Source organism: Dendrobates tinctorius, unplaced genomic scaffold (genome assembly GCF_039654945.1).
Source record: "Dendrobates tinctorius isolate UK_male_01 unplaced genomic scaffold, ASM3965494v1 ptg000020l, whole genome shotgun sequence".
NCBI lineage: Eukaryota > Metazoa > Chordata > Amphibia > Anura > Dendrobatidae > Dendrobates > Dendrobates tinctorius.
The window spans coordinates 8032451-8045147 of record NW_027361688.1 but is presented as its reverse complement, the minus strand read 5'-3'; the positions used below and the strand labels follow the sequence as shown (position 1 = coordinate 8045147).

Sequence of the window (12697 nt, the reverse complement as noted above, 5' to 3'; positions counted from 1 at the left end):
GCCGGCCGTGCACACGGAGGACAGTGTGCACTGTTCTCTGTGTGCACGTGTGCTGCACGTCTCACGGTCTGTGTGTCCGTGAAAGAACACGCACGTGTACATAGACCCATAAATTTGAATTTCGGTGCAGATTTACATAATTAGTATCTAGTTGACAAAATGTGGAACTTTTGGAATCTGGATTTTAGAAGCCTCAAGGAGAGAAATAACCGTGCGCTCGGCGAGGTGAGTCAAACTAATTACAGGAGGGGCGCTCTTACTGCGGAGCTGAACTTTAATGACTTTCCCGAGTTGTCGGAAGGATAGAACTTTCTATCGGCGGATTCCTCGGCTCCTTTGGGATCTCTTCCCCTTATCTCTTCACTTACAAACGTGGAGGCTTTATCGGAGGGTCCCTCGTCCATCCCGTGCCTCCACCGAGAGGGGCCTCAGTCAGGAGCTCGGGGAAATCATCAAAAGCTTTTTTAATTATAATTTCTGTCCGGATAAAAGCGATGGCTGCATTCGTCCCAGTAAATGGATTAAAGGCTTAGGAACAAATAAAGACACTTTTTTTTTTTTCCTTTCAGTAATAACCACGTAGCCTGTGGTGTAAATCTCTCGCTAACTAAATAAATGTGGAAGAGCCGGGGCTGTAATTCTAAAATCACTTAGTGGGTAGCGAGCCGAGTGAATTACTGACATGAGGAATCACTGACAGATTTTGCTTTCAGGCAGTGTTGGAAAAAAAAAAAATTAAAGATAAAGAAAAAGGATCATTCTTGTCCAGAAGGAAGAATGGAGGATGCTACACTCCCATGGATCAGTTGTGAATTTCAAAAATTGGCAACCTGGACTGGTTTTTTTTTCTGAAATTCTAAGGTTTCGGATACTTAGGTTCCTCATTGTCCTTAGTATATGTTCCCACGACGTATCCACATGGGCTGGGCGCATCATGTGGCATTGTGGCTCAGACTTATACAGGTAATTAAGTTTTTTTGGAGAATGCGATGCAGACGCCCATGAGGAAACAGTGAGGTACATGTCCATGAAGAAACAGTGAGGTACACACCCATTAGGAAACAGTGAAGTACACGCCCATGAGGGAACAATGAGGCACAGGCCTATGAGGAAACTGTGAGGTACACACCCATGAGGAAACAGTGGGGTAAACGCTCATGAGGAAACAGTGATGTACACGCTCATGAGGGAGCAGTGAGGCACATGCCCATGAGGGAATAGTGATACTCACTCCCATGAGTAAAAAAGGTAGACAGGCCCATAAGAAAAAGTTGAGACACACCCATGAGGAAACAGTAAGACACACACCTATGAGGAAACAGAGAGACAGGTCCATGAGGAAAGAGTAAGATACATCCATAAGAAAACAGTGAGGCACATGTCTACGAGGAAAGAAAGAGACAGATCCATTAGGAAACAGTCAGACACACCCATGAGTAAACAGTAAGACACGCCTATGAAGAAGTAGTAAGACTGGTCCATGAGAAAACAGTAAGAGGAAACAGTGAGACAGGTCCACAAGGAAACAGAGAGAGACTCGCATGAGAAAACAGTGCGATATGTCCATGAGGAAACAATAAGACACATCCAAAAAGAAACAGTGAGACACATGCCCATGAGGCAACAGTAAGACACTCCCATGAGGAAACAGTGATAAACATCTATAAGGAAATAGTGAGGCACATGCCCATGAGGAAACAGTGAAACATGCCCATAGGGAATCAGATAGACATGTCCATGAGGACACAGTGAAGCACACCCATGGGAAACATACAAAAAACAACCATAAGGAAATAGTGAGGGACACGCCAATGGAGAAACAGTGATGCACACACCCATGAGGAAACAGTAACAGATGCCCGTGAGGAAACAGTAAGACACACCTGTAAGGAATCAGTGAGGTACAACCATGCTGAAATAATGAGGCACACATCCATGGGGAAACTGAAGTACATGCCCATGAAGAAACCGTGAGACAGATACAATATGAAACAGCAAAACACGTACTTCAGGAAACAGTGAGAAACGTCCATGATGAAACGGTGAGGCACATGCCCACTGTTAAGCAGATAGACATGCCTATGAGAAAATAGGCAGATACATCCATTAAAAAACAGTGAGGCACATCTATGAGACTATAGTGAGACACACCCATGAAGAAGCAGGGAAATATACCCATGAGAAAACAGGCACATCCATTAGGAAACAGTGAGATACACTCCCATGAGGAAGTAATGAGGTACACACCCCTGAGGAAACATCCATGAGAGAACAGTGAGGTACAGGCCCCATGACACTCCTGTGTCTATAATTTTCGTTAACACCCATGTGACTCATATGTCACTGATTTGTAGGTTTGTCCTTGTAAAAAAAAAGTCACCAGAGGGGCACAGATTTATTTTATTTTGGGCCCTTAATGACAATTTTTGGAAAAAGCTAGCTATGCGCTCTTCATTTTATTGGCAAAAACAAATCGTACATTCTATCAGATGCGGAAGCTGCAAACACTAAACAACAGGAAGCAAATATTCTTTTTTGTCAATTTTACTCCTCCCTTGTTCTACCCTCGCCATAAAATAATAAAAAGTCTGCAGATAAATGCCGGCGGATCCTGCGCGCAGACACCTGGAGGATTCTGCACATAAACATTTCACCAGGTCTCGTCTCAAATACGTAAAAAGACTTTAACTGTTTCTACGGCTGCAGGGATTAAAACAAAAGGTGCAAAAATGTAAAATTTATATTGTTTATGCAGTGGATGGATGTGAATTTATTTTTACTAAAAGGTAAATGATATAGAAAAGTACAAAAAGATAAAATATAAAAACATAATGTTTTTTTTTATGAATCTTTGTATAACATTTTTTGTGGACTGGAATTTGATTTATTAGTATTAGGTGAAAAAATAAGTATACAATTAAAGGGATATTCCACGCTACATAAATGTTCACCTATCTATCGGATCACTGTTAGATCGGCAAGGAGAAGGTGAGTGAGCAGCAAGATGCGCATGCGCTGTCCACTGGATCACTGTTAGATCGGCAAGGAGAAGGTGAATGAGGAGTAGGATGCGCATGCGCTGCCCACTGGATCACTGTTAGATCGGCAAGGAGACGGTGAATGGAGGAGCAGGATGCACATGCACTCTCCACTGGGTCAGTGTTAGATCAGCAAGGAGACGGTGAATGGAGGAGCAGGATGCACATGCGCTCTCCACTGGGTCAGTGTTAGATCGGCAAGGAGACGGTGAATGGAGGAGCAGGATGCACATACGCTCTCCACTGGGTCAGTGTTAGATCGGCAAGGAGAAGGTGAATGGAGGAGCAGGATGCACATGCACTCTCCACTGGGTCAGTGTTAGATCAGCAAGGAGACAGTGAATGGAGGAGCAGGATGCACATGCGCTCTCCACTGGGTCAGTGTTAGATCGGCAAGGAGAAGGTGAATGGAGGAGCAGGATGCACATGCGCTCTCCACTGGGTCAGTGTTAGATCGGCAAGGAGACGGTGAATGGAGGAGCTGGATGCACATGCGCTCTCCACTGGGTCAGTGTTATATCAGCAAAGAGACAGTGAATGGAGGAGCAGGATGCACATGCGCTCTCCACTGGGTCAGTGTTAGATCAGCAAGGAGACAGTGAATGGAGGAGCAGGATGCACATGCGCTTTCCACTGGGTCAGTGTTAGATCGGCAAGGAGAAGGTGAATGAGGAGCAGGATGCACATGCCTCTCCATTGGGTCAGTGTTAGATCAGCAAGGAGACAGAAAATAGAGGCGCAGGGTGCACATGCGCTCTCCACTCGGTCAGTGTTAGATCGGCAAGGAGAAGGTGAGTGAGGAGCAGGATGCGCATGCGCTCTCCACTGGGTCAGTGTTAGATCAGCAAGGAGACAGTGAATGGAGGAGCAGGATGCACATGCGCTTTCCACTGGGTCACCGTTAGATCGGCAAGGAGAAGGTGAATGAGGAGCAGGATGCACATGCGCTCTCCACTGGATCAGTGTTAGATCAGCAAGTAGAAGGTGAATGGAGGATCAGAATGTGCATGCACTTTACCCTGGGTCAGTGTGAGATCAGCAAGGAGACGGTGAAAGGAGGAGCAGGATGCACATGCACTCTCCACTGGGTCAGTGTTAGATCGGCAAGGAGAAGGTGAGTGAGGAGCAGGATGCGCATGCCTCTCCACTGGGTCAGTGTTAGATCAGCAAGGAGACAGTAAATGGAGGCGCAGGGTGCACATGCGCTCTCCATTGGGTCAGTGTTAGATCGGCAAGGAGAAGGTGAGTGAGGAGCAGGATGCGCATGCGCTCTCCACTGGGTCAGTGTTAGATCAGCAAGGAGACAGTGAATGGAGGAGCAGGATGCACATGCGCTTTCCACTGGGTCAGTGTTAGATCGGCAAGGAGAAGGTGAATGAGGAGCAGGATGCACATGCGCTCTCCACTGGGTCAGTGTTAGATCAGCAAGGAGAAGGTGAATGGAGGATCAGAATGTGCATGCACTTTACCCTGGGTCAGTGTGAGATCAGCAAGGAGACGGTGAAAGGAGGAGCAGGATGCACATGCACTCTCCACTGGGTCAGTGTTAGATCGGCAAGGAGAAGGTGAGTGAGGAGCAGGATGCGCATGCCTCTCCACTGGGTCAGTGTTAGATCAGCAAGGAGACAGTAAATGGAGGCGCAGGGTGCACATGCGCTCTCCACTGGGTCAGTGTTAGATCGGCAAGGAGAAGGTGAGTGAGGAGCAGGATGCGCATGCGCTCTCCACTGGGTCAGTGTTAGATCAGCAAGGAGACAGTGAATGGAGGAGCAGGATGCACATGCGCTTTCCACTGGGTCAGTGTGAGATCAGCAAGGAGACGGTGAAAGGAGGAGCAGGATGCGCATGCACTTTACCCTGGGTCAGTGTTAGATCAGTAAGGAGAAGGTGAATGTAGAAGCAGGATGTGCATGCCTCTCCACTGGATCGGTATTAGATCGACTAAAAGGAGGTGAATGAAAGAGCAAGATGTGTCTGCGCTCTCCACTAGATTGATGTTAGATGGACAATGAGGAGGTGAATGAGAGAGAAGGATGCACATGGACTCTACTGAATCAGCAAGAAGGAGCTGAAGAAGGATGCGCATGACCTCTCTACTGGATCGGTGTTAAATTGTCAAGGAGGTGATGAATGAGGGAGCAGGATGTGCATGCACTCTATATTGAATCAATATTAGATTGACAAGGAGGAGGTGAATTGAGGAGCAGGATGCACATGCACTCTCCACTGGACAGGTGATAGATCAGCAAGGAGGAGGTGACTGTAGCAGCAGGCTGCACATGAGCTCTCCACTGGATTGGTGATAGGTCAGCAAGGAGGAGGTAAATGTGGCAGGAGGTTGCACATGCGCTCTCCACCGGCATTAGATCAGCAAGAAGGAGCTGAACGCGGTGGCAGGTTGTGCATGTGCTCTCCCCTTAATATTAGATACTCAAGGACAATCTGAATTGTGCATCACGTCGTTGTAAATGCCTCATGCTACTCCTTTATGATTCCCAGAGCACTAAAGATATTAGGATAACTAAGAGCTTCGAGTCTCTTGGCAATTTCCTTCAGTAACAGACTGAGAATGGAGCAGTGGTGGTGCTCTTTTGGCCAGGGGACAACAGAGGACACAAGTATTCTTGCAATCACTGCGCTGCATTGGTGCCATAGACTTAATGTTGAGCAGCACTGCGCATGCGCGATCTGTCACGCTATGAAACTACTTCTAGCTGCACTCTGACGATCGCTAGAGATCCCAGTAGTGGGACTCAAAGTGGCCTAACAATAATATAACATGTGATGTGTTTTTGCTTTTTATTATTTATTTTTTTCATGTAATACTATTATTTTCTGTTGTTTTTTTTTCTAATAACCCATTGTCACATAAAATAATAAATAGAAATAAAATGTAAAGACGACGTATAAAAGAATATTGAAAAATATTTTTTTTTTCCATAGAGTTCTATGCTTTTTTATAAGAAAAGCACAAAAATTAAAATGAATAAAAAAAAAAAAATAAATAAAAAAAATATATATAATAATAATAATAATAATAATAATAATAATAATAATAATAAAACAGAAAAAATAAATAAAGGACAATATAATATGAAACAGACTTTTTTTTCCAATTATTTTTGTAAAAAAATTTGGGAACAGAATTTTCAAAGAAAAAAAATTCAGTGCCTATAAAATGTAACTTTTTTTATTATACTTTTTGGCAACAGATTCAAGTGAGGAAGGAAACAAAAATCCCTGGAATTTTATTGTGATCTAATAGCGCGCGCCACAGGAGCGCCGCTCTAAATCATGGTAATAGCGGCGCCCTGCGCTCGTCTTTGCCGGTTTATTTCCGCACCAGGTGCTCGCGTTTAGGACACACAGTTATACGCTTATTTTCCTTCTATGTTACCACCTCGGGCAAAGAACATCATAACATGAGAAACCCCAAAAGGCCGAGGAAATCACATCCGCGAGGAGGTAAACAAATGTCTAGACACAAAGCCACTTTGCAGACGTAAAAAGCTTCCTGAGGATCGCACCGCCGCCGCCGCCGCATCCTACTGCCCAGGACGTCACCCCATAGTCACCCCGCCTGTCAATCATCCCCCAGTCACCCTGCCTGTCAGTCACCCCCCAGTCACCCCGCCTGTCAGTCACCCTGTCTGTCAGTCACCCCGCCTGTCAGTCATCCCCCAGTCACCCCGCCTGTCAGTCATCCCCCAGTCACCCCGCCTGTCAGTCATCCCCCAGTCACCCCGCCTGTCAGTCATCCCCCAGTCACCCCGCCTGTCAGTCATCCCCCAGTCACCCTGCCTGTCAGTCACCCCGCCTGTCAGTCACCCCGCCTGTCAATCATCCCCCAGTCACCCCGCCTGTCAGTCTCCCCGGCTCCTGCAACCGAATGGTTTTTGCAATTTTTGAGGCTCAATGGCGCAGGCAGCGGGACCAGGGGGCGATTAATATCCTGTGTGTGGCGGAGGCCGGAGGCTCGGCACTAGACACGAGCGGGGGACGACGACTGTGCTTGATTGGATCCAGCGAGGGGAGAACCGCGAGGTCACTGATCTCCGGGCCACAACCGGATCATTACAGCCGCGGCCATCGCCCAAGTCACCAGACCGATCTCACAGAAAGAAGCCGCGTCTGTACCAGCAACAGTCATCAGGGGCAGCGAGCAAATCTATCTATCTATTATCTATCTATTATCTATCTATTATCTATCTATTATCTATCTATCTATCATCTATATATCTATTATCTATCTATTATCTATCTATTATTGATCTATTATCTATCATCTATTATCTATCTATCATCTATCTATCTATCATCTATCTATCTATCATCTATATATCTATTTAGCTATTATCTATCTAGCTATCTATCTATTATCTATCTATCATCTATATATCTATTATCTATCTATCTATCATCTATATATCTATTATCTATCTATTATTGATCTATTATCTATCTATCTATTATCTATCTATCTATTATTGATCTATTATCTATCCATTATCTATCTATTATTGATCTATTATCTATCTATCAATCTATTATCTATCATCTATCTATCTATTATCTATATATCTATCTATCTATTATCTATCTATCATCTATCTAGCTATCATCTATCTATTATCTATCTATCTATTATCTATATATATCTATCTATTATCTATCTATCTATTATCTATCTATCTATCTATTATTGATCTATCTATTATCTATCTATCTATTATCTATATATATCTATCTATTATCTATCTATCTATTATCTATCTATTATCTATCTATTATCTATCTATCTATTATCTATCTATCTATTATTGATCTATCTATTATCTATCTATCTATTATTGATCTATTATCTATCTATCTATTATCTATCATCTATCTATTATCTATCATCTATATATCAATTATCTATCTATCTATTATCTATCTATCATTGATCTATTATATATCTATCATCTATCTATTATCTATCTATCATCTATCTATTATCTATCTATCTATCTATCATCTATATATCTATTATCTATCTATCATCTATCTATTATCTATCTATCTATCATCTATTTATCTATTATCTATCTATTATTGATCTATTATCTATCTATCCATTATTGATCTATTATCTATCCATTATCTATCTATTATTGATCTATTATCTATCATCTATTATCTATCTATCTATTATCTATCTATCTATCATCTATCTATCTATCTATTATCTATATATCTATCTATCATCTATCTAGCTATCTATCATCTATCTATTATCTATATATCATCTATTATCTATCTATCTATCTATCTATCTATCTATTATCTATCTATCATCTATCTAGCTATTTAGCTATTATCTATCTATCTATCTATCTATTATCTATCTACAGGCGGCACGGTGGCTCAGTGGTTAGGTCCTGGGTTCGAATCCCACTAAGGACAACATCTGCAAGGAGTTTGTATGTTCTCCCCGTGTTTGCGTGGGTTTCCTCCAGGTTCTCCGGTTTCCTCCCACACTCTAAAGACATACTGATAGGGAATTTAGATTGTGAGCCCCATCGGGGACAGTGATGATAATGTGTGCAAACTGTAAAGCGCTGTGGAATAGCTTAGCGCTATATAAAAATAAAGATTATTATCTATATATCTATCAACATTAAGTGATAGATAAAGAAAATAAATAGAGAACGAGGCATAAAACACTTTGAAGATTTGCCTTATTTGTGTGCGGTGTGGAGCTGAACATAGAAACGCTGCCACTTTTAACATTTTCACGTCAGTTTGAAGCAGCTTCTCCAGATTGGGCAGAGCTGAGGCGAAGGTGAGGAGGAGCCTGTACGGAATGTGGTGACACCCACCCATCACACTAATAAATAGTGGTGGCGTTCCTTAGGACAGAAATGTTTTTGGAGAGGCGTACAGAGATGCCAGTCGCTGAGAAATGAATCGGCCCCATACATAAGAGTTAGGTTTTCCTATTAATTATAGGGTTTATAGTTTAAATAAATAATAGCTTTTGTCATTGATACAAACGATTAATCTCATTGGCGGTGGCGCTGTTTCCTTGAGGTCTATGAAAAACACTTGCTTTTAAAAATAGTGGTGAAATGAGGTACTGCAGGTGTAGAATTTTTTCCAACTTTATGTAACATTTAAACACATACTTTATAGATAGACGGTAATTAGTAGTCTTCTTATAGTCCAAAGAATTTCTAAAAACTTATAGAACATGGATTTAGAAAGTTTGGAAGGTGCCCTTTAAAATGTCCATTTATCAATGAGTGTATATTTTCTCTGCAGTTTTTATTATTTGGGTCCTTTAAAGTCCGTGAACCTAAAGAGATCCACTTTTCTCGATTCCCTTTGATCTATTCCAGTCTGAACCATTTAACGTCTTATTATTACAATCAGTAATTAAACTTCCAATGACCTAAGAAATACAAGAAAGGCTTAAATGATTTTAAATATCACAGGTTCCTTGATGAATACAACAGAGAAAGGACATTGGTTTGCGCTAATCGGTTGCCGGATGGTAAAATCCACATGAAATACGAATAGGTCGGCGATCCGTGGGGCGCGGGGGATGGGGAGGTGAAACGAGAGATTGTATATTAATGTGAGATCTTCTCGCTAGACAAGTGGATTGTAAGAAGCAAATCTTCCAGAGGAAATTGTAAGGATAAGAGGAGACATGAAGAAGAAGAAGGGGGGAGAGTTGACGACTGGTGGGGGAGGGGAATGTCTTCTATCCTATGCATCTTTACAGAGTTCATGTTCTCCCAATGAAAACTAATTGAAACTCACCAATAACAAGCTGAAAAGTGCCAGAGTAAATTGGATGAGTCTTGTACGGGGGGATGGAGGTGATGTTGTCAACTGATTAAAATATTGTTCTGAGAAAATTGAATTTCTTTAATGTCTAATATCATCTAAAGTAAATGACAGTTACATCACCACAGAGAAAACCCTATCAGACGCTCTTTACACTTTCATTTATTTATTTAATTTAGAAAAGCATCCCAAAATAACCAAGTGACCAGCTGACCAAGCTGCAAATGTTAGGGCCCTTTAATAAATGTTTTCAAAAAGCTAAAAGTGCTCTTTAAGGATGACCTATCACTAGATGAAAAGTGGGCTCATTTTGCTCTTATTTTATTTCTTATGTTCCCCTGAGTATTACGCTTTTTGTTTCATGTGAATCCATCATACGGTTCCAAAGATATGGGCCTTTATATTTAGTGTTAATATTTTTTTGTCTTTACGAAGGGGGAGTGGCTCTCAGGTTTCTCCAGGGGGCGTGTATTCAGGCTGCTCTGCATAATGACCTTATGAGCCACGCCCCCTTGAAAAGGCCATCAAAAATAGCACTAACTAAAAAGGCTCATATCTCTGGAACTATATGGCGGATTTAGAAAAAACAAAAAGCAGAATACTCAGGGAAGTAGTGGGAATAAAATAAGAGAAAAATATTCCCACTTTTAAAGCTAGTAATGGGCCCTGTTTAAGAGATGATTATAAAGTATTAAAGGGTATGTCAACTTTTCCAACGTTTTTTGTATTTACCCCAATGCTTCTAAATGTTGAAAAAAAGAAAAAACATTGCAAACAGTTCACAAAACAAAACAAGAAAATCCTTACCGCTTTGTGTACACAGTAACGGTGTGGACATTCCCCATTCTTTGTATTTGTTAAAGGGTTTTACCAACATGTGATGTTATCCCCTATCCATAGAGTTGAGGGACTACTTTCTGATCATGGGGTGTCCAACCTCTCTCCTCCAGAGAATGGGGCTCTGAAAAGCCTTGTCTGAATGGTGAGAATGGAACATGTGAATGTCCACTCCATTTATAGTTAATAGGACCACCGGAGATAGCAGAATATCGCGTTCTCGGGACTAGTGGTGGTCCCAGTGGTCGGATTCCCGGCAAATAGGAAGTTGTCCCCTATCCCAAGGAAAAGGGTTAGCATCACCTCTTTGTTCCATAAGCTTCTGAATAACTTTACCATTACTATATTTGAAGCCCTAAGCAGTTCGGTTTCTTGGGGCTTGTCTGAAGCTTGGCTTATGGAGATGCTGAAAATGCATCCCTGAGAGCTAACAGTGGCACAGCGAAGCTTCGAATGGGAATGAATGGAGTAGGAAACTTGGTATCACCAACACTACTGTGGAACAAAGTAACATACCTGCAGAATTAGTCAGAAAGGCAGAACTAACATTCCGCTCCAAGTCCAGGTCCTTAGGTCGACTCCACCTCCTAAGGACCTACGCTGGAGAAACGTTTTACCCCGGAATGCTCCTTTAAATGATTTTCAAACATTCTACGCAAAAATGTCAAATCCAAGCAGTCTGTTCATTTTTCCGTCTTTTCATTTCCATCATCAAGAATCTAATTTTTGTCACAATCAATTTTCCAACAAATCACTTGAGAATTCCAGTAATGAGATAGAAAAAAAAAAGACCCACAGCACCTGCAGCTATGAAAGCACGGACACCTGAGAGACGCTCTCCGGAGACAAACCCAATGTTTCGGTAAGTTTATGGAATGTCATAGTCACTGAGCGGAACTCCGTAATTGGTGCTGCCTCCAGCTACCACTAGGGGGAGCTAATTTTATATGAATTTTTAAAGCTAGTATTTGACTCATTGGGAGCATACCATTGGCTCCCCTAGTGGCCGCTGCAAGTATCTACTATGACATTTATCCTCAACACTGGTGTACTTAATCACCAAGTCATGGAGACCAATTAATAAATAAGACTACCACTTAACTATAGAACAATGCTTCAAATACACCAAAATCTCAAAAAAACAACGCACACCATGCCAAATGCCGGGGGTAAGCACTAGGTACTTACGTAGAGCATGCCACTCATCTTGCCGGATGGTCTTAGTGATATTATATGTGAGGTTCTTGGGAATTGTTGCTGAGGAGTAGTGGTACTTGATGAAAACGCATCGCTCAATGTCCCCTAGGGAAAAATAAAACAGTAGGTTAATATTCTAATATTCTATAAACTAATATTATGAGTAGAGTGGAGCTGCAGGCCGGCACGGTCACTATATGTATAGGTCAGGAAGGCCTTGGCTTACTTGCCGCACCTCTCTCAGCACTGAGTTTGGCATGGGTGCACATCATGGTTAATTTGCTTTTGGCTTTAACTCCATTTCCAAGTAATAGCACATGGGATTACCATAAAACATCTAATTTTCCAGCTTATTTTATGATCTAAGCAGCTATAACACTATTTTTAGCAGTAAAATGATCCTGACACATCCTTGTTAAGTGCAGAGGCTGCTGTAATCACAGGTCTTCATCTGCTAGCGGGTACTTAACAGACACAGAGTCAGCTTGTAACATCCAATTTAGGTAAGACATTCCCAATCTATTAGCTACATCTCTCTCTAAACTATGTATGTAGGTATGCATCTAACAACAGCAGGGAGGAAGTAAAGTGCCCTTTTGTCTCGGACTGCTGTAATCACAGGACTTCATTAGCTAGTGGGTACTTTACAGACACAGAGTCAGCTTTTAATATTCAATTTAGGTAAGATATTTCTCATCTATTAGTTACATCTCTCTCTACAGTATGTATCTGGTTATGCAGTTAGCAACAGCAGGGAGGAAGTAAAGAGTCCTTTTGTCTCGGGCTGCTGT

The 12697-nt window shown here is 42.0% G+C and overlaps 1 protein-coding gene across 2 annotated transcripts in view; it reads right to left on the bottom strand.

Moving 5' to 3' along the window:
* The window catches only part of TMEM178B (transmembrane protein 178B), a 244690-nt gene that overhangs the window by 141692 nt on the left and 90301 nt on the right, over nt 1-12697 (bottom strand). For both annotated transcript variants that reach the window (XM_073567583.1, XM_073567584.1), the window contains exon 3: nt 11898-12011. In XM_073567583.1, the coding sequence (XP_073423684.1) occupies nt 11898-12011 (114 nt within the window). The remainder of the gene's footprint in view (nt 1-11897; nt 12012-12697) is intronic.